This window comes from Pristiophorus japonicus, chromosome 3 (genome assembly GCF_044704955.1).
Source record: "Pristiophorus japonicus isolate sPriJap1 chromosome 3, sPriJap1.hap1, whole genome shotgun sequence".
NCBI lineage: Eukaryota > Metazoa > Chordata > Chondrichthyes > Pristiophoridae > Pristiophorus > Pristiophorus japonicus.
In genome coordinates this window covers 172,762,026-172,785,503 of record NC_091979.1, presented here as the reverse complement: position 1 = coordinate 172,785,503, position 23,478 = coordinate 172,762,026, and the positions used below count along the sequence as shown (strand labels likewise).

The window sequence follows — 23,478 nt, the reverse complement described above, 5'->3', positions numbered from 1 at the left end:
GACGCCTAATTTGTAACCTGCGCCTGATTTTTTAATGTGTAGAACAGGTTTTTGCAGTTCTACAAAAATCTTCACTTGCTCCATTCTACTTTAGTTTGGAGTACGTTTTCACTGTGGAAACTTTCAAATCAGGCGTCAGTGGCCGGACACGCCCCCTTTTGAAGAAAAAAATTCTGTTCCAAAGTAGAACTGTTCTACCTGACGAGAACTGCAGAAAAAAAAATATGGAGAATTGCGATTTCTAAGATAGTCTGTTCTCCACCAGTTGCTCCTAAAAATCAGGCGCAAATCATGTGGAAACTTGGGCCCAATGAGGGGGCTCGACAAGGTGGATGCAGAGAAGATATTTCCACTCATGGGGGAAACTAAAACTAGGGGACATAGTCTCAGAATAAGGGCTGCCCATTTAAAACTGAGATGAGGAATTTCTTCTCTGAGGGTTGTAAATGTATAGAATTCTCTACCCCAGAGAGCTGTGGAGGCTGGGTCATTGAATATAATTAAGGCGGAAATAGACAGATTTTTGAGCGATAAGGGAATAAAGGGTTATGGGGAGCGGGCAGGGAAGTGGAGCTGAGTCTATGATCAGATCAGTGATGATATTAAATAGCGGAGCAGGCTCGATGGGCTAGATGGTCTACTTATGTTCTTATGTTCTGAGGTGATAAGTGGCAAGTAACATTCGCGCCACACAAGTGCCAGACAATGACCATCTCCAACAAGAAAGAGTCTAACCACCTTTGCTAAACATTTAACGGCATTACCATCACCAAATCCTCCACCATTAATTATCTTGTAGGTCACCATTGACCAGAAACTTAACTGGACCAGCCACACACATACTGTGGCAATAAAAGTGGGTCAGAGGCTGTGTATTCTGTGGTGAGTGTCTTATCCCCTGACTCCCCAAAACCTTTCCACCATCTCATCATCATAGGCAGCCCTTTGAAATCGAGGAAGACTTGCTTCCACTCCTAAAGTGAGTTCTTTGGTCGTTGAATAGTCCAACACGAGGGCCACAGACCCTGTCACAGCTGGGACAGATATTCGTCGGGGAAGGGCGGGGTGGAACTGATTTGTCGCACGCTCCTTCCGCTTCCTGCGCTTGACCTCTTCACGCTCACAGCGTTAAGATTCGAGGAGCTCAACGCCCTCCCGGATGTACTTTCTCCACCTAGGGCGGTCTTCAGCCAGGGTCTCCCAGGTGTCAGTGGTGATGTCGCACTTTACCAGGGAGGCTTTGAGGGTGTCCTTGTAACGTTTCTGTTGCCCACCTTTGGCTCGTTTGCCATGAAGGAGCTCCGCGTAGAGCAATTGCTTAGGGAGTCTCGTGTCTGGCATGCGAATAATGTGGCCTGCCCAGCGAAGCTGATCGAGGGTGATTAGTGCTTCAATGCTGCGGATGTTAACGTGGGCGAGGACACTGATGTTGGTGCGTCAGTCCTCCCAGAAGATTTGCAGGATTTTGTGGAGACGTCGTTGGTGATATATCTACAGCGATTTGATGTGTCTTCTGTACATTGTCCATGTCTCTGATCCATACAGGAGGGTGGCTATTATTACAGCCCTGCAAATCATGAGCTTGGTGGGAGGTTTGAGGGCCTGGTCTTCGAACACTCTTTTCCTCAGGCAGCCAAAGGCTGCACTGGCACACTGGAGTCGATGTTGAATCTCCGCATCAATGTCTGCCTTTGTTGACGAGGCTCCTGAGGTATGGGAAGTGGTCCACGTTGTCGAGGGCCACGCCGTGAATCTTGATGACTGGGGGGCAATGCTGTGCGCCGAGGACAGGCTGATGGAGGATCTTTGTCTTACGGATGTTAAGCGTGAGGCCCATGTTTTCATATGCCTTGGTGAATACATCGACTATATCCTGGAATTCAGCCAAGCGTCGTCCGCGTACTGCAGTTCAACGACACAGGTTTGGGTGATCTTGGACCTGGCCTGGAGGCAGCGTAGGTTAAACAGCTTCTGTAGTTTAGTTCCACTCCAGCGGGGAGCTTGTCGACAGTGAGGTGGAGCATGGCAGCGAGGAAGATTGAAAACAGAGGGTTGGAGCGATGATGCAACCCTGTTTGACCCCGGTCTGGACGTGGAATGGGTCTGTAATGGATCCGCTGGTAAGGATCATGGCCTGCATATCGTCATGGAGCAGGCAAAGGATGTTGACAAACTTTCGGAGGCATCCAAAACGGAGGAGGACGCTCCATAAGCCCTCACGGACAACTGTGTCAAAGGCCTTTGTAAGATCAAAAAAAGCCATGTCTAAGGGCCAGCGCTGCGCCCTACATTTTTCCTGCAGTTGTCGTGCTGCAAAGATCATGTCTGTTGTTCCCCGTAGGGAACGAAATCCTCACTATGACTCCGGGAGGAGCTCCTCGGCCACAGGGAGAAGTCTGTTGAGGAGAACTCTAGCGACAACCTTCCCAGTGATAGCAGGGAGATTCCCCTGTAGTCAGATTACAATCTACAAGGCACAAGTCAGAAGTGTGATGGAATGCTCTCCACTTGTCTGGATGAGCGCAGCTCCAACAACGCAAGAAGCTTGACACCATCCAGGACAAATCAGCCCGCTTGATTGGCACCCATCCACCACCTTAAACATTGACTCTCTGCACTGGCTGCAGTGTGTACCATCTACAAGATGCACTGCAGCTGCTCGCAAGGCTTCTTTGGCAGCATCTCCCAAACCTGTGACCTCTACCACCTAGAAGGACAAGGGCAACAGGCGCTTGGGAATACCATCACCACCAAGTTCCCCTACAAGTCACATACCATCCTGACTTGGGAAATATATCGCCATTTCCTTCATGGTTGCTGGGTCAAAATGCTGGAACTCCCTACCTAATTGCACTGTGGGAATACTTTCACGAAATGGACTGCAGCGGTTCAAGAAGGTGACTCTCCACCACCTTCTCAGGGCATTTAGAGATGGGAAATAATTGTTGGCTTTGCCAGTGATGTCCACATCCCAGGAATGAATTAAAAAAAAAAAGAAAAATGACAAGGGATGTGGAAAAAAGTTATCACAGATTGTATAGCCTTGTGTTTCTCTTCCCTTTCCATCATACCCCTCCCCCGCACAGACAGAAGATGAAGATGAATCATTTATATTGGAGGACCCAGCTCTCTTGAATACGGATAACATTGATACACACTCGGGTGAAACCTCGTCTCTTGCTAGTTCAGACAGTGGGGACAGAAACTTAAAACGGTAAGTGTTTACAGAGAACATCAAAGTTTCTTCTGTCAATAAAAAGAAATAATTCACAAAGTGACAAATATATAGGGGGGAATATCTGGGGGGAATAATTTCTATTCAAATTAAACTTCGTGGCCGTAACCTGGTATGTGTTTTAATAATTTTAAATTGATTTGCAGTTTCTATTTTATACACCAATGGCTATAGAAACATAGAAAATAGCTGCAGGAGTAGGCCATTCGGCCTTTTGAGCCTGCACCACCATTCAATAAGATCATGGCTGATCATTCACCTTTCCTGCTTTCTCTCCATACCTCTTGATCCCTTTAGCCATGAGGGCCATATCTAACTCCCTCTTTAATATATCCAATGAACTGGCATCACCAACTCTCTGCGGTAGGAAATTCCACAGGTTAGCAACTCTGAGTGAAGAAGTTTCCCCTCATCTCAATCCTAAATGGCTTTCCTCTTATCCTTAGATTGTGTCCCCTGGTTCTGGACTTCCCCAACATCGGGAACATTCTTCCGTCCAGTCTCGTCAGAATTTTATATGTTTCTATGAGATCCCCTCTCATCCTTCAAAACTCTAGTGAATAAAGGCCCAGTCGATCCAGTCTCTCCTCATATGTCAGTCCAGCCATCCCGGGAATCAGTCTGGTGAACCTTCGCTGCACTCCCTCAATAGCAAGAATGTCCTTCCTCAGAATAGGAGACCAAAACTGAACACACTATTCTCGGTGAGGCCTCACCAAGGCCCTGACCAACTGCAGTAAGACCTCCCTGCTCCTATACTCAAAACCCCTAGCTATGAAGGCCAACATACCATTTGATGCCTTCACTGACTGCTGTACCTGCATGCCAACTTTCAATGACTGATGTACCATGACACCTAGGTCTCATTGCACCTCCCCTTTTCCTAATCTGCCACCATTCAGATAATATTCTGCCTTTGTGTTTTTGCCCCCAAAGTGGATAACCTCACATTTATCCACATTATACTGCATCTGCCATGCATTTGCCCACTCACCTAACCTGTCCAAATCACCCTGCAGCCTCTTAGCGTCCTCCTCACAGCTCACACCCGGCAGTTTAGTGTCATCTGCAAACTTGGAGATATTACACTCCATTCCTTCATCCAAATCATTAATGTATATTGTAAATAGCTGGGATCCCAGCACTGAGCCCTGCGGCACCCCACTAGTCACTGCCTGCCAATCTGAAAAGGACCCGTTTATCCCGACTCTCTGCTTCCTGTGTGCCAACCAGTTCTCTATCCACGTCAATACATCACCCCCAATACCATGTGATTTAATTTTGCACACCAATCTCTTGTGTGGGACCTTGTCAAAAGCCTTTTGAAAGTCCAAATACACCACATCCACGGTTCTCCCTTGTCCACTCTACGAGTTGCATCCTCAAAAAATTCTAGAAAATTTGTCAAGCATGATTTCCCTTTCATAAATCCATGTTGACTTGGACCGATCCTGGCACTGCTTTCCAAATGTGCTGTTATTTCATCTTTAATAATTGATTCCAACATTTTCCCCACTATTGATGTTAGGCTAACCGGTCTATAATTACCTGTTTTCTCTCTCCCTCCTTTTTTAAAAAAGTGATGTTACATTAGCTACCCTCCAGTCCATAGGAACTGTTGATCGTCATGGTATGAACTAGAAATTTAACAGATGTTCAGATGGACTATTGAATGGATGGGCAGTGAAGTTAAAAGCTGGAATCTAATTAACGGGTCAGATGGTTTATATTAGAATAAGAAGTATCTGGGAGTGACTCAAATGTTAGGACCTAATCAAGGGTTCAGATGGTTTATGTCTAGAATAATGATTATTATAAAAAAAAAATAACGTGTATGTGGAAGTGAGTCACAGTCTGGAATCTAATTGCTGTGTTTAGTTCCTCTTGCAAAGCATAAGTATGTGTTAAAATAAGAATGGTACATTAATCTTTCATATGTTATCCACTTTTCAGGATTGGCTGCCTCCTCCATAATCCTAATTCACAATGTTCACAAGTGACTTTTTACTGCAGATTTAGTGACGAACAATGTGATTTAATTGTAGGGAATTAAAAACAAAAAATTGATTGACTGAAAAATGAAAGTGTGGGAGAGTACTCTTATTTACAATAGATCCCCATTGTCATTCAAAAAAATTAATTTGTGTCTTGTTGAAAATGTCACACTTTTTTGTACACCAGTGGTGTCACTGCAAGGAGGAGTCTCTTTTGTGTGGAGTGATGCCATTGATTGCAATGGGAACTGTGACTTTTGACTGGTCTGCTAGCTGATCTGGGCCTGCCTAACTCTGGGAGAACCTGCTGCCCTAGATTTTTTTCTCTTGCTAATCCCCCCTTTAAACAATCCAATTTGGAAATATGTTTAGAAACATAGAAACATAGAAAATAGGTGCAGGAGTAGGCCATTCGGCCCTTCTAGCCTGCACCGCCATTCAATGAGTTCATGGCTGAACATGAAACTTCAGTACCCCATTCCTGCTTTCTCACCATACCCCTTGATTCCCCTAGTAGTAAGGACTTCATCTAACTCCTTTTTGAATATATTTAGTGAATTGGCCTCAACAACTTTCTGTGGTAGAGAATTCCACAGGTTCACCACTCTCTGGGTGAAGAAATTCCTCCTCATCTCGGTCCTAAATGGCTTCCCCCTTATCCTTAGACTGTGTCCCCTGGTTCTGGACTTCCCCAACATTGGGAACATTCTTCCTGCATCTAACCTGTCTAACCCCGTCAGAATTTTAAACGTTTCTATGAGGTCCCCTCTCATTCTTCTGAACTCCAGTGAATACAAGCCCAGTTGATTCAGCCTTTCTTGATAGGTCAGTCCCGCCATCCCGGGAATCAGTCTGGTGAACCTTCGCTGCACTCCCTCAATAGCAAGAATGTCCTTCCTCAGGTTAGGAGACCAAAACTGTACACAATACTCCAGGTGTGGCCTCACCAAGGCCCTGTACAATTGTAGCAACACCTCCCTGCCCTTGTACTCAAATCCCCTCGCTATGAAGGCCAACATGCCATTTGCTTTCTTAACCGCCTGCTGTACCTGCATGCCAACCTTCAATGACTGATGTACCATGATACCCAGGTCTCTTTGCACCTGCCCTTTTCCTAATTTGTCACCATTCAGATAATAGTCTGTCTCTCTGTTTTTACCACCAAAGTGGATAACCTCACATTTATCCACATTATACTTCATCTGCCATGCATTTGCCCACTCACCTAACCTATCCAAGTCGCTCTGCAGCCTCATAGAATCCTCCTTGCAGCTCACACTGCCACCCAACTTAGTGTCATCCGCAAATTTGGAGATACTACATTTAATCCCCTCGTCTAAATCATTAATGTACAGTGTAAACAGCTGGGGCCCCAGCACAGAACCTTGCGGTACCCCACTAGTCACTGCCTGCCATTCTGAAAAGTCCCCATTTACTCCTACTCTTTGCTTCCTGTCTGACAACCAGTTCTCAATCCATGTCAGCACACTACCCCCAATCCCATGTGCTTTAACTTTGCACATTAATCTCTTGTGTGGGACCTTGTCGAAAGCCTTCTGAAAGTCCAAATATACCACATCAACTGGTTCTCCCTTGTCCACTCTACTGGAAACATCCTCAAAAAATTCCAGAAGATTTGTCAAGCATGATTTCCCTTTCACAAATCCATGCTGACTTGGACCTATCATATTACCTCTTTCCAAATGCACTGCAATGACATCCTTAATAATTGATTCCATCATTTTACCCACTACCGATGTCAGGCTGACCGGTCTGTAATTCCCTGTTTTCTCTCTCCCTCCTTTTTTAAAAAGTGGGGTTACATTGGCTACCCTCCACTCCATAGGAACTGATCCAGAGTCAATGGAATGTTGGAAAATGACTGTCAATGCATCCACTATTTCCAAGGCCACCTCCTTAAGTACTCTGGGATGCAGTCCATCAGGCCCTGGGGATTTATCGGCCTTCAATCCCATCAATTTCCCCAACACAGTAAAACTGATCTTACAATGGAATTCATAAATGTGTGCCATTGATAGCATTTTATTTATTGGATAAGTCATTCTAATTTATGTGTAGTGCAACAGTACAGTCTCTGGGTATAAGCGTGGGATATGGATCTTTGCTGGCAATTGCCTACACTAGTGTTTATTGATCTCCGGCATGCTGCTGTGAGAAAGCACTAAAAATACTGCTGTCTTGAGGAAGATTGCCCAGCCACTCTTTCATGCCTCCTGATGACTAGTTTCTGGCTGCATCATATCAAGTTGCTGCCTGCTGTTTTTCCATAGGTGGCATATGGAAATCCACTTTGGGAATGGATGAGAAAACATTCTACACTCAATAATGCCAATGGAAGCTGTGACTTGAAGAACTTGTCTATACTTAGGAAAGAATTATAATGTACCTCAATAGTGAAATCATCTGCATTATATCTCCCATTGACTCCTGTAACTAATGCTCCTGACTAGTCTTGATTGATACTGATTTATTCAGAAGGGTCTAGACTAAAATCTGCATTGCTATGTTAGTGAGGTAGTGGCAGAACAAAGTAAGATGATGCATCTCTCACTGATCCTTTTCCCTCTTCTTCCTTATTAACCTATGGCATACCTCCTATGGCATCCAGAAGGAAAAAAGTTTCAGATGCCAGCTCATGCATTCACAGTTCAGTTGTTCGGCGATCAGTCCTTAAAGGAGTTTCTGCACAAGTTGTGTCTGCAGCAGTAAGTATATTTCATTGCTTTTTCAGAAGCTGTTTGAAACATTTCCTATGATGGTGACGGGTATGCAGTTGTGTCTTTAGGCTAAATGCCATTTGATTCCACCTGCAACATAAGTCCAGCAGGGTGTTGGAATGGTGGCCATTTTCTTGTTTCAATAGGAGAGTTGTGCTCAACAATTTTGAAAAAAAGCATCTTGTCATTAAAATATTCTAAAACACAGACTGCTGTAAAATGGGATTAGGGATGTTTCTAAAAAGCTGTTGCATGGTTTCTTGATGGGAAGATTGATACTGTATCCATAATTGTAATGCCTGAGAGATAAGATTGGGATAACTAAAGGCTAGGAGGTTTGCTATGGGTCAGAAAGAGAGAAGAGGCCAGGCCATGCCGGATTGCAACTGAGAATGGACAAGAACAACAACAACTTGGATTTATGTAGAGTCTTTAAGATAGAAAAAAGTCCTGAGGCATATTAAACAGGTGTAATAAAAAAGAACATGGCCACCTTGCAGTGGCACTGTGGTTGTGGTATAATATTGCTATGCACTACAACGTTAGAATCATAAGGCCCGAGTTTGGGAAAGCTTTCTGCCCAAAGTATCATCCAAAGGGCCGCTAAGATCCTGACGGTACTTTGGGCGGAAGTTTCGTGAAAAGATGTGAGAAAGACCGCCCGGCGGCAAAATTGGGCCTTGCACACCGAATCTGGGCAGCAGCGGGTGGTAGGTCCAATTCTAGGCGGCAAATACGATCCTCTGCAAAGTATCGCTGAGGATAGAGTCAGACCCAGGGAGGGGGAGGGAACGGATTAAAAAAAAATTTTCAAAATAAAAAAAAAACCCTTCAGAAATCCTTCAGGGAACCCCATCCACTTAAATCACTGCAAAAGAAATAAAGAAAAGAAGTGCACTAACCTTTTTTTGCAGGTCTTCATACCTGCCGTTCAGGTAAGACCTGCCACCATATGACGGTCTTTTCCCCTGCTGGAGCGGAGGACCGCCTGGACCAAACTGGGTATGCAGCGGGCGGTAGGACTCTTGTGGGCGTTGCACGCCAGCGGAAGGTCCCCAGCTGTCGTCTCTCCCCGCCAGCCTGAGGACCTGATGAAACTCGCTCGGAGGGGCGAGCGCTCAAAAACCATAGAGACCACCGAGAAAACTCGCCGGCGGTGAGTCGACCAAATTCTGGCCCAATGAATGCTGTCAACTCTCAGCTAGTCCCACTACCCTGCCGTTTTCCTGCAGCCCTGCAATTCTTTTTCCTTCAGGTACTTATCCAACTCTTTTTTGAAAGATAAAGTTGAATATGCTTCCACCACCCTTGGTAGTGCATTCCAAATCTTACCCACTCGCTGCGTAAAAAAGTTTTTTCTTGCATAGCCTTTGGTTCTTTTGCCAATCACCTTAAATATGTATCTTCTGGTTCTTGACCCTTCTGCCAATGGGAACAGTTTTTCCCTATCTACTCTGTCCAAACCACTCATGATTTTGAACACCTCTATCAAATCTCCTCTCAATCTTCTCTGCTCCAAGGAGAACAACACCAGCTTCTCCAGTCTAACTGAAGTCCCTCATTCCTGGAATCATTCTTGTAAATCTTTTCTGCATCTTCTCTCGGGCCTTCACATTCTTCCTAAAGTGTGGTGCCCAGAATTGGGGCCGAACACAGGCCAAACGTCCTCCAGCATTTCCTGTTCAAGAGCTCTCCTCATTTTCACCTTTGCCGAAGTCATCTTCCTTCTCGTGAATCACAAGTGTACGTCCAATAATGAATCTTTCCCCCGATAGCTGGAGTATTTTATCCTTCATTTCAAAGATGGCCTCACCCTCTGCATTAGCCTCCACATTGCCAAGATCACCAACATGTGTTTTACACTGGTTCATCATAATTTCCACACTTTTGTACTCTATCTCTCTTTATGTAGACCAGGATCCCGTGAGCCCTTTTAACTGCTTTCTCAACCTGCCCTGCCACCTTCAACGATTTCTGCACACATACCCCCAGATTTCTCTGTTCGTGCACCCCCTTTAGGATTGTACCATTCAGTTTACATATCCTCTCCTCATTCTTTCTACCAAAATGCATCATTGCATATTTTTGTTAAATTTCACCAGCCTGTATATGTCTTGCTGAAGTTTATCCCTCTCCTCCTGATTGTTCACTAGACTTCCAAGTTTTGTGTCATCTGCAAATTTTGATATTGTGCCCTGCAAACCCATGTCCAAGTCAGTAATATATATTAAAGAAAAGCAGTGGTCTGAGAACTGACCCCTGGGGAACACCACTGTTATACTTTCTTCCAGTCTGAAAAACAACCGTTCACCATTACTCTCTGTTTCTTGTCACTTAGCCAATTTTGTATCCAGGCTGCCACTGTCCTTTATTCCATGGGCTTCAATTTTTCTGGCAAGCCTATTGTGTGGCACTTTGTCGAACGCCTTTTGGAAATCCATGTACACTATGCCAACCGCATTACTTTCATCAACCCTCTCTGTTACTTCATCAAAAAACACGATCAAGTTGGTTAAACACGATTTGCCTTTAACAAATCTGTGCTGGCTTTCCTTAATTAATCCACCCTTATCCAAGTGACAATTTTGCCCCTGATTACTGTTTCTAAAAGCTTCCCGACGAATGAGGTTAAACTGACTGGCCTGCACTTGCTGGGTTTCTCTTTACACCCCTTTTTGAACAATGATGTAATATTTGTAATTCTCCACCCTTTGGCACCACCCCTGTATCTCGAGGATTGGAGTATGGCCAGTACCTCCGTGATCTCCACCCTCAATTCCCTCAGCATCCGAGGATGCATCCCATCTGCTCCTGGTGATTTATCTACTTTAAGTACAGCCAGCCTTCCTAATACCTCTATCAATTTTTTTTCTATCAGGTGCCTTGACACCTCCTCCTTCACTGTGGCAGCATCCTCTTCCTTAGAAACATAGAAAATAGGTGCAGGAGTAGGCCATTCGGCCCTTCTAGCCTGCACCGCCATTCAATGAGATCATGGCTGAACATGCAACTTCACTACCCCATTCCTGCTTTCTCACCATACCCCTTGATCCCCCTAGTAGTAAGGACTTCATCTAACTCCTTTTTGAATATATTTAGTAAATTGGCCTCAACAACTTTTCTGTGGTAGAAAATTCCACAGGTTCACCACTCTCTGGGTGAAGAAGTTTCTCCTCATCTCGGTCCTAAATGGCTTACCCCTTATCCTTAGACTGTGACCCCTGGTTCTGGACTTCCCAAACATTGGGAACATTCTTCCTGCATCTAACCTGTCTAAACCCATCAGAATTTTAAGCGTTTCTTTGAGGTCCCCTCTCATTCTTCTGAACTCCAGTGAATACAAGCCCAGTTGATCCAGGCTTTCTTGATAGGTCAGTCTCGCCATCCTGGGAATCAGTCTGGTGAACCTTCGCTGCACTCCCTCAATAGCAAGAATGTCCTTCCTCAGGTTAGGAGACCAAAACTGTACACAATATTCCAGGTGTGCCCTCGCCAAGGCCCTGTACAAGGAAAAGGGGAGGTGCAAAGAGACCTGGGTGTCATGGTACATCAGTCATTGAAGGTTGGCATGCAGGTACAGCAGGCGGTTAAGAAAGCAAATGGCATGTTGGCCTTCATAGCGAGGGGATTTGAGTACAAGGGCAGGGAGGTGTTGCTACAATTGTACAGGGCCTTGGTGAGGCCACACCTGGAGTATTGTGTACAGTTTTGGTCTCCTAACCTGAGGAAGGACATTCTTGCTATTGAGGGAGTGCAGCGAAGGTTCACCAGACTGATTCCCGGGATGGCGGGACTGACCTATCAAGAAAGACTGGATCAACTGGGCTTGTATTCACTGGAGTTCAGAAGAATGAGAGGGGACCTCATAGAAACGTTTAAAATTCTGACGGGGTTAGACAGGTTAGATGCAGGAAGAATGTTCCCAATGTTGGGGATGTCCAGAACCAGGGGACACAGTCTAAGGATAAGGGGGAAGCCATTTAGGACCGAGATGAGGAGGAATTTCTTCACCCAGAGAGTGGTGAACCTGTGGAATTCTCTACCACAGAAAGTTGTTGAGGCCAATTCACTAAATATATTCAAAAAGGAGTTAGATGAAGTCCTTACTACAAGGGGAATCAAGGGTTATGGTGAGAAAGCAGGAATGGGGTACTGAAGTTTCATGTTCAGCCATGAACTCATTGAATGGCGGTGCAGGCTAGAAGGGCCGAATGGCCTATTCCATCTATTTTCTATGTTTCTATGTTTCTAACTGTAGCAACACCTCCCTGCCCCTGTACTCAAATCCCCTCGCTATGAAGGCCAACATGCCATTTGCTTTCTTAACCGCCTGCTGTACCTGCATGCCAACCTTCAATGACTAATGTACCATGACACCCAGGTCTCGTTGCACCTCCCCTTTTCCTGATCTGTCACCATTCAGATAATAGTCTGTCTCTCTGTTTTTACCACCAAAGTGGATAACCTCACATTTATTCACATTATACTTCATCTGCCATGCATTTGCCCACTCACCTAACCTATCCAAGTCGTTCTGCAGCCTCATAGCATCCTCCTCGCAGCTCACACTGCCACCCAACTTAGTGTCATCCGCAAATTTGGAGATACTACATTTAATCCCCTCGTCTAAATCATTGGTGAAGACCGATGAAAAGTACTCATTTAGTACCTCAGCCATACCCTCTGCCTCCATGCATTGGTCTCCTTTTTGGTCCCTAATCTTTCCTCTTACTACCCTTTTACTATTTACATGCCGATAGAAGACTTTTGGATTGCCTAGTATGTTGGCTGCCATTCTATTCTCTCTTTGCCCCTCTTATTTTCTTTTTGACAAGTCTATTAGAGTTTTTTGAGGTTCTAACTAGTAGGATAAGAGGGAACCAGTGGATGTAGTGTATTTTGGATTTTCAGAAGGCATTTGATAAGGTGCCACGCAAGAGGTTATTAAAAAAAAATTAGGGCTCATGGGATTGGAGATAATATACTAGCATGGATTGAGGATTGGTTAACGGACAGAAAACAAAGTAGGAATAAACGAGTCATTTTCGGGTTGGCAGACTGTAACTAATGGGGTGCCGCAAGGTTCGGAGTTTGGGCCCCAGCTATTCACAATCTATATCAATGATTTGGATAAGGATACCAAATATAATATATCCAAGTTTGCTGATGATACAAAGCCAGGTGGGAATGTAAGTTGTGAGGAGGATGCAAAGAGGCTTCAAGGGGATATAGACAGGCTAAGTGAGTGGTCAAGAACATGGTGAATGGAATATAATGTGGAGAAATGTGAAGTTATCTGCATTACCCTCATCAATCCTCTCTTACTTCATCAAAAACTCAAGCAAGTTGGTTAACCATGATTTGCCTTTAACAAATCTGTGCTGGCTTTCCTTAATTAATCCACATCTATCCAAGTGACTGTTAATTTTGTCCCCGAGTACTGTTTTTAAAAGCTTTCCCACTACTGAGGTTAAACTGACTGTCCTGTAGTTGCTGGGTTTACCTATACACCCTTTTTTGAACAATGGTGTAATATTAGCGATTCTCCAGTCCTCTGGCACCATCCTGTATCTATGGAGGATTGGAAGATTATGGCCAGTACCTCCGCAATTTCCGCCCTTAATTCCCTCAGCATCCTAGTGTGCATCCCATTCGCTCCTGGTGATTTATCTACTTTAAATACAGCCAACCTTTTTAATACGTCATCTTTATCAATTTTTATCATATCAAGTGTCTCCACTACCACCTCCTTCACTATGTCTATAGCAGCATTCTCTTCCTTAGTGAAGACCGATGTAAAGTACTCATTTATTACATTAGCCATACCCTCTGCCTCCATGCATAGGTCTCCTTTGTGGTCCCTAATCGGCCACGCCCCTCCTCTTACTATCCGTTAACTATTTATATGCCTATAGAAGATTTTTGGATTACCTTTTATGTTGGCTGCCACTCTATTCTTACACCCTCTTTGCCCCTCTTATTTTCTTTTACATTTCTCTTCAGATCATTCTATATATAGTCCGATTCTCAGATGTATTTGCAACCTGACATCTGTCGTACATGCCCTTTTTCTGCTTCATAATTTCTCTTTCGTCATCCAGGGAGCTCTGGATTTAGTTGCCCTACCATTTCCCCTCGGTGGAATGTGCAATGACTGTATCCAAACTATTTCCTCCAGGAGGCGCTAACTGGGAGCTGAAGGGATTTCGGCCGGGCGCGGTGGCCAGAGCGCCCCCCCCCCCCCACTCCAGAATTGCCCCTGGGGCTCGAATTACCTCTGGGGTTCGGCACGCAAAAAGGGCTTTGCGCCGTGGCACTGATGTCCCTTATCTCCCCGCAACAACCCCTTTGCGTCCTGCGGGGGAAATTGCGCACGGACACGGGGTGATGCCACCAACAGCTTCGCTGGGGTATCCCGGCCGCCCTTAAAGGGGAGGTGGTAACGCCACCGCTGCCATCTTTTCTGTGTCGGCCGACTTTTCAGTCAGCCTGACAATGGTAGCTGCTAGTGCGCAGCCCGACACCCCTTCTTGGGTGCCGGCCCACTGGCCTGGCCGACACCCTCCCTGGAGATGCAGTGGGCACCACTAAAGTGGCTGCAGAGTTCGCAGTAGCCCTCCCCTTTAAAAGAACAGCACGTGCTGATAGTTGCGCCCCGTGACCGCCCCGTTACCACATTCTCTTTGCCCTAACATCCCAATTCCGCAAAACATCTCATCAGGTGCTAAATCTTCTTTTTAATTTACATTGCGTCCCAAACCCAGCGCAGGGCAATTCTGGCCCCTTTTATTCTAGATTGCTCCCTGTCCTTTTCTATAGCTAATCTAAACCTAATGATACTATGATCACTGTTCCCTAAATGTTCACCAACTGACACTTCCTCCACTTGACCCACCTCATTCCCCAGAGCCAGATCCAGCATTCCTTCTTCATCGGGCCGGAAACATACTGATCAAGAAAGTTCTTCTGAACATACCAGAAATTCTTCCCCTTCTTTGCCCTTTACACTATTACGATCCCAGTCTATATTGGGATAGTTGAAGTTCCCCATTATTACTACCCGATAGTTCTTGCATTTCTCTGTCATTTCTCTGCAAATTTGCTCCTCCATATCTCTCCGCTATTTGGTGGTCTATATAATGCACCTAGTCGTGTAATGGCACCTCCTATTATTTCTTAACTCCATATAGATTCTGTCCTTGACCCCTCCAGGACATCCTCCCTCTCCAGTACTGTAACATTCTCCTTAACCAATACAACCACACCACCTCCTATCTTTCCTTCCCTATCTTTCCTGAACATCTTTATAACCAGGAATATTTAATACCCAATCCTGCGTTTGAGCCAGGTCTCAGTTATTGCCACAGCATCATATTCCCACGTGGCTATTTGTGCCTGCAGCTCACTTATCTTGTCTACTATGTTTCATGTGTTCACATACATGCATTGTAAACCCATTTTCGACCATCCCTCTCTTAGTTGGACCCCACCTAATACCTTACTCTCTGCCTCTCTCAATCCCGAGAGCACTTTATTTCCCCTTTCTAATGTTCTAATGCTCACCCCCCTGCCAAATTAGATTAAGTCTTCCCCAACATCACTAGCAAACCTGCCCACCCCCCTGAGGATATTGGTTCCGGCCCTGTTGAGGTGCAAAATGTCCGACCTGAAAGTCCCACCTTCCACGTTGTAGAATGTGGACTTCCATCCACCATCAACAACAATTTACATTTATAAAATTGCCTTTAACATAGAAAAACATCCCAAAAGTGCTTCACAGAAGCATAATCAAAAAATGGACGCTGAGCCAAGATGGGGTGCTTGGTCAAAGAGGTGGCTTTTAAGGGGGGGTCTTAAAGAATGAGAGGGAGGTGGAGGAGCTTGGGGAGGGAATTTGAGAATATGGGGCCAAAATTAGGCATGGTGTTGGGAGGAAGGGGGAGGACGTGCAAGAGGCTAGAGGAATGGAGAGTCCTGGGGGGAGGGGCTTGGGTTGTGGGGCTGGAGAAGATTATAGAGATAAGAGGCATGGTCATGAACTGAATTAAACACCAGGATGAGAACGTTATATTTGAGACATTGGGAGACCAGACACCAGGGAGGACGAGTGATGGGTGAGTGGGACTTGATGGGGGAATAGGATATGGATGAACTGGGAGTTAACGAGGATGGAGGATGGAGAATGGGAGGTCGGCCAGGAGAGAAGTGAATTAGTCGAGTCTGGACATGACAAAGGGATGAATGTAGGTTTCAGCAGCAGATGGATTGTGGCATGGTGAAGGAGAACTGTGTTATGGAGGTGAAAGTAGGCAGACTTTGTGAAAGAGAAATTATGGGGAAGGAAGCTTCGCTCAATTTTTCCCCGACAAATTGTCAGTCTTTGGGGTTTGATCATAAACAGCTAACATGTAATTTACATGCTGTTCTCCAAATTTATTACCTCGGCCTTGAAATTACACTGATATGTACAAATGCTCAGTGTGTTTGTATGAAATTCCTTCCTCCACTATTTTAATACATTTTAAGCTAATATTTTAGTGTAACTTCAAGGCTCTTGAGAATATCAATAGTCAAAATCCTACTGACTTCAATGTTGAACTCTGCTGACATTATCCAACTGATCCAATCAATTTGATTGATTGATTGAAGTCTTAAGTTTGAAATGGTTGAACAGGATGCAGAAGTATCCAACTGAATAGGGCTATATTTATCCCTTATCATGGCCGTTCATGTTGCTTGAAATGTCTTGTTAGTTCGCATGCCAGACACAAGACTCCCAAACCAAGTGCTCTACTCTGAGCTCCTTCATGGCAAACGAGCCAAAAGTGGACAGCGGAAACGCTATAAGGACACCCTCGAAGCCTCCCTGATAAAGTGCGACATCCCCACTGACACCTGGGGGTCCCTGGCCCAAGACCGCCCTAAGTGGAGGAAGTGCATCTGAGAGGGCGCTGAGCACCTCGAGTCTCAACGCCGAGAGCATGCAGAAATCGAGCGCAGACAGCGGAAAGAGCGTGCGGCAAACCAGTCCCACCCACCCCTTTCCTCAACGACTATCTGTCCCACCTGTGACAGAGCTTGTGGCTCTCGTATTGGACTGCTCGGCCACCAAAGAACTCGCTTCAGGAGTGGAAGCAAGTCTTCCTCGATTTCGAGGGACTGCCTATGAGGATGATGATGAATGCCTTGTAGTAGAAATATAGGAATGTCACTTCAAATCTGAAACTCGGGTGTACATGCCTGCTCGCTGCCACAATACCATACTTTAGAAATGCGTATTGGAGTCTTTGACCCAACGTCATTTACTCATAAACGAAAGCAATTGGCTGTCAGTTTGAAACTACCCTCAAAACTACCTTTATCGATAAAAAGGGGATTTGTAATGCTTGAAGAGAAACAAAATATATTGGGGGAAATTTCCTTTGTTTGTAATAGAATTGCAAATGTGTTCATTATTCTTGCAAAATAGAAAACAGAGAAAATCTTTCCTAATTATTACTGTGACTATGGCCCCAGGACTTGGGGTTACATATAGCAGAGCAGGTTCCAGGTAGTTGTGTATACTGTATTGCTTTGTGTGAGAATACTGTTTCACATCTAAAATATGGAGGGAGAATATTGGACCATAATTTGCTGTAGGAGTGAATGTAGCAGCATCTGCCATTAGTTAGAGTTTAAAACTTTTTGTATGGCAAGTTTCTGAAAGTGAGCTGATAATGTCAGTGAGAGAAACAGGGCATCTTGTTCCTGAGTGACCAGGGTAAGCAACTGCGTATCTCCTTAAACAATCAGATTGAAGGATTGTGAAATTAACAGCACAAGGACTGAGAAGGAAGTAAAAAATTAGTGGGTGAATTCAAAGCCAAAACAGGTACAGAAAGAGAAATGGAGAGGGAAAGAAAGATGAGAAAAATGAGACACAGAAAAATAAAAAGTACGTATTTTTTAACATTTTTTAAAATCCCGGAACAATTAAAACCGGAAAGAAGACTCCACACTTGTAATAGTGTCTGAGGAGTTGTTTGGCAGTAATAAACACACATCATGTCATTAAAAGGGTACTTGGACTGAAATGGACAAGACTTAACTTAAAATACGCGTTTACTTCGTATTTACTGCCCATGTACAACATTGTCATGTATTCAGTGCATTTCATTGGTATGGCAGACAGTCACTTGAACATTTTTCATGTTTAGTGATCTGACATTGGCCCGTAACTTGCAGCCCCGACGGATGTGTACGTCCCTGTAAGGATCGCGTAATTTCCGTTTTATGCGCGTGAAATGCATGCGCGAAAGCCTGGAACTTGCGACCTGCCAAGAATCTTCTTGACAGGTCCAACGCATTCCCGGTAAAGGGTATTCGCGGATGGGGAATTGGGCTATTTGCCCAGCGAATGCCCATGAAATTCTTACGTGTGAGGCCTGATTTTACCAGCATAAGAGTTTTAAAAAAATTAAAAAAAAAATTTCAATCATTTATACATTAAAAAAAACGGTGTAAGTTTATTTTTTAGTCCCATTAAAACATAAAAATTTATTTTTCAAAAAATTAAATTTTTTTTAATATTTAATTAAATGGCATTTTAATTTTAAATATGTAATGGTTTTTAAAAAAATGTATTTGATGTAGATGTATTTTTTGGGATATTTCCATTCGTGCTTATGGAGTTTCCGTACATGTAGAGACTCCATAAGCATGAATGGGGATTCTCTCTTATTGGTTTGGCTGATCCACGTGCTCCCAGGAGCGCTTGCGAGCCGCCTGCACCCCTGGGATACGTGGGCCTCTACCCGTGGGTACTCTGAGAGACCCAGGACCGCGAATCACTGTACCTCCCGGACCACCAGGTACACGGGCATTTTATCTGTAGATCGAAGGCATTTCCCCGTGGGAAACCTCTGGCCCTGAATTTGCGGTTGTTGTGTCATCTATGTGACATCATTGAAAAACTACCTGGAATTTGAATACAGTGGTTTATTCGTGAGATGAGACTGTTGCATGGTAAATGTTTATATCTTTTTGCTCTACAGGATAGAGTGGATGCAGGATTGCCCACTGCTGTTGTAAGTACACTACTGTGTATAATCATACAATCCTATATTATGGTTTTGACTAAATATTTCTTATTTAAAATATGTGTAGAATTTATATATGTAAGTCAAGGAGAAAAATTGTTGAGGTGAGTAGAGTTGGTTATTTTATGAACTATGGATCTGTTTAGGATAGTGACCAAATTAGGTAAGATTGGGAATCAAAAACTCAAGTCTATTGTGCAGATGGAAGTTAATGGTTTTTCTTTGTCTGAATTCTGCAGCATAGTCTTTGGGGACAGAGGTTAAGTAGATCAGGGGTTCACAAGTGGAGGTCAACAAAAAGGTTTCAAGTGGTCCACCAAATCAAAATCTTTCAAGAATAAAATGTAAAAAAAAAAAATCCCATTCTGCAAGCAGGGGCAAAAAAAATATTGAGACTGATTACTTCCGATGTCCGTGGTGTCCCGTTTATTACTAAGCATGAGATCTTAAAATAGGCTTGATATTTTTTTACCCGCCTCCACAAGAGTTTAATTCAGTGCACTGATGCGTGGTGCCACCGTGGCTAATGTTGTAGGAGAGGAGATGCCACCACCTCCTCCCCCAGATCCATTAGTGACTGTTGGCAGTGGGTTCTTTTCCTGGCAGGCCGCACGACGTGTGCTCTCCTGCCAGCCGTAATTAAATCGGGTCAGTGGATCAACAGTTCGGTGGGGTTTGATGTCCATTTTGTTGGGTAATGGGCCAAAAGTTAACTAGAATGTTGGCGAATGTTTGCTGACTTCACCTTTCGCTCTTTATGCGGCTGACCGCTGCTTGTCCATGGCAGCTGTTTACAGAGCCGAGCACAGCACGGGCAGCTGATCAAACTGCCCGCTGCCACTGGGAGCTCATGGTCCAGGGTCAGACTCCCAGGGCATCACTCGCGGGAGGTGCGGATGGCCATGAAAGTTGACACTTTTTTATATGTAAAATACATCAATTCGGTGCATATCATCTGATTTTCTGTTGTGGATCTTGCTGTGTGTGAATTTGCTGCTGGTTTTTACCATGTGACAGGAGCCACACTTTTTAAAAAAAAAAAGTTGTGTTGTGTTACAGGTCCATAGAATTTTTATAGCGGGGGTGGGGCAGGGGTGTTCAAAGCAAAAAGGCTAAGAACCCCCGAATTAGATAATGCCCACAGTTGACCAGTAGTTCAGTATTTATTTGGTTCATGCCCCTTTTCCCTAAACAATAGCCTTTATCAGATTCCCAATTGGAACCCCCATGTTGCATTCTGCTGCCTTTCTGAAGATAGGGACCCATATTTGCATTTTGTGACTGGGCATGGAATATAATTTTGCTTCGATCTCTCCTGGCATACTGTTTTGATTTGATTTTGTTGCTTTCACTTAAAAATCAGTTTGTGTGGGCAAAGCCTCACAGCAAATTCAAATGGTGTCGGAGAGATGTTTGGTTTTGTCCCTGTGGGCCTGAGAAAGCCTGGCCCTACATTTAGACTGGCCTACCTTAACATAGTACCCAGGTTTGCAGTCCTGTCCTTATAAAACAGTGCATCTCCTACCTTCCCACAAGCAGTGCTGTGGAAGACTTGTATAGAGGTAGATAAAAGTTGAAACCGAATTTACTAAATTCTTATTGGGTATTGTGTTTGAATGTAGTTTAAAAGGAGATGGGGAAGGAAAACAATTGTCTAGAAAAGATGGAACTGTGTTGTCTTTAAAAATGTTGGAATTTATGGTGCACAGGAATTCAACATTGCTGGAGCAGGAAATGGTATGTTGCAACCAAGAATCTCTAATTGTATTTTTTAACACACTTTGTGGTTCTCTAGGTTGTTTCAAATGTAATAGCAGTGGGAACATCACATGGACTGGCACTCGTATTTGGTAAGGTAGAAATCTTCTGCAGCTTTTCTAATGTTCAGTTACTCATAGTAACAAAACCTAATGTTTGTAGTGTTGAATGGAAAATTCTGCTACCTGCTAATAATCTGTGACTTGAACCCTGAAATACTTTGACTTTAACCACGCCTGTGTTGTGATGTATTTTTAAGAAATCTGTCTGCATTTACAATTTTGATACAAATTTGTTCTATATGTTACTTGATATTCCTCATTAAAAATTGTTAATGTTTACAAAGACGATGAAACAGGGCTAATTCTGCAATTGGGCAATTCCAGCTAATTGCCACTATAAAGGTACAATGGGCTCAATTTTCGCCACCATTTGGTGCCGTATTTTTGGCGTCCGCTGATTTTTTTTTTGAGCAATTGTGAATTTGCAACTTTCCTCAAAGTTTGTACGCCGGCGGCGACTTTCAGTGCTGGATTTTTTGTATGGCAGATTTTTTGCCACAGGTCTGGGTGAAAACTGATTTCCGCACCGTTTTTGGCCATTTAAACGATTTTTGTCAACACTGATCTTTTTTAAAGGGCGGCGCAGAGTGACCTTAAGTAGTGATCAGAAAAACCCTACGTTAACTTAATAAAATCGCCGCTGAGTATATTTGAGTTTTTGGAGACAATTTAAAACAAATTCATGATTTACAGAGGGAACTCGGAAAATAACTCTTATTTTTTCCCACAGAATGTTAGAAATTAAATTTTTCCCACAAAGTTAGAAATTTAATTTTTTCCACAATATTTAGAATGTGAGAAGGCAAATTATGACTCCACCCCATCACAGAATCTCTGCTCACGGCGCTCCAGGCATGGGTTGGAGGAGTGCCGGCTGGCCGGTGGCAGGATTGCTCCCTCGGCCGGACACAAGCACAGGAGCTCGGTGCTTGGATTCCACCCCTGCGCCCCTCCACCCGGGCTTCTTTACAAGCTGAACGCCGATCTCCTGTGTTTCTGGCCAGCCGAGGGAGCGATCCTGCCGGCCGGCACTCCGACCTGTGCCTCGAGCCCGGTGAGCATTGGAGACGGCACTACAGTTTTGTGCACAGCAGCAAACATACACATTTCGCCCTCCCCCAAAGTTATCATTAAAGTGTCATAAATCACTGTGCGTCACATCTCCATAAGAGACAGAGCCTAGTGTTGCACATGCGCAGACCAGGGTGCGGTCCATTCTACTCTGGCATTGCCCAGCAACAGTGTGAGTGATTCAGTAAGTACTGTCTCACACCGACAATAACAATGACAATAATAATTATGGATGCAATTCTGACTATGCCTCGTGATAAGGTCGTTTTGCAAGCATGCCATGCAGAGGCGCCGGATAATACAACGCCAACATCGGAGAAACCAGATAGCTCGGGGATTGATGGGGAGGATGCCATACTCTGATCGAATCTACAGGGAAAGACGATCGTACCTAGACCCGAGTGAAGCAGACTGCATTCGTAGGCTGCGATTTATAAAGGAGGTCATCGCAGAGATCTGCCAGCTAATCAGGGCAGACATCCAGCCAAGAAGTGTCAGGAGGACTGCCCTACCTGTGGAAGTGAAGGTCACTGCAGCAGTTGCCTTCTGTGCTTCTAGCTCATTTCAAGCATCAACGGTGGTCATATGCTGCATCTCGCAGCATGCCAAACATTGCTGCATGCAACAGGTGAATGCTGCGCTGTATGCCAAAAGGGACCAATTCATCAATTTCCCTATGACCATGCAGGCAATGCGAGACAGGGCTGTGGGGTTCTCCAGAATTGCTGGCTTCCCCAAGATGCGATTGACTGTACACACATCGCCTTGAGAGCACCTTTGGACGACACCGAGGTTTATCACAACAGAAAAGGGTTCCACTCCCTAAATGTTCAGCTCGTCTGCGACGGTATGCATCGGATCATGGCAGTGGATGCCAAATATCTAGGTAGCATCCATGATGCTTCATTTTATGTGAGAGTGCTATATCTGAGATGTTTCAGGAACTGCCAGAAGGGCACAGCTGGTTGCTTGGGAACAAAGGATACTGGCTTGCCCACCTGGCTTATGACCCCTCCCCCCCCCCACGCAATCCATGCACTGAGCCAGAGCGTCGGTACAATATATCGCACATAACGACACAGAGCATCATAAAGCGGACAATTGGCATATTGAAGCAGTGTTTCCGATGCCTGGACCACTCTGGAGGCTACCTGCAATACGCCCCTCACCATGTCGGTCAGTTCACTGTCGTGTGCTGCATGCTGTACAACTTGGCCATCATGAGGGGACAGGTACTGGACATTGAAGATCCTCCTGAGGGGCGAAGGAGGCTGACGACGAGGAGGAAGGGCGACCCTGTTAGCTCAATGCTCTCCCCACTCTGTCCTATGTCCCCTGCAGCCTGCATTTCGGGTTGAGCTCTCCTTCCCACCCTCCTCGGCTTGTTGGGACCCGCAGCCTCAGACTGTACCCCATGAAATGTCGCTCAGCAAAGGGCTTGGCATCCTCTGGGTTCACCAGCTCCAATTCCAATGTAACCGTTTCATTATTGGGGTCTTCCTGCTGCCCTTCATTGTCCAGCTCATCCTTGTCCTGAAGTTG

General features: G+C 44.7%; 1 protein-coding gene across 1 annotated transcript in view; it reads left to right on the top strand.

Annotated features, from left to right (window-relative positions):
• Nucleotides 1–23,478, top strand: part of vps8 (VPS8 subunit of CORVET complex) — a 961,193-nt gene that overhangs the window by 14,317 nt on the left and 923,398 nt on the right. The window contains exons 3-6 of the mRNA XM_070876055.1: nucleotides 3,087–3,214; nucleotides 7,859–7,955; nucleotides 19,001–19,033; nucleotides 20,841–20,895. Coding sequence (XP_070732156.1) covers nucleotides 3,087–3,214; nucleotides 7,859–7,955; nucleotides 19,001–19,033; nucleotides 20,841–20,895 — 313 coding nt within the window. The remainder of the gene's footprint in view (nucleotides 1–3,086; nucleotides 3,215–7,858; nucleotides 7,956–19,000; nucleotides 19,034–20,840; nucleotides 20,896–23,478) is intronic.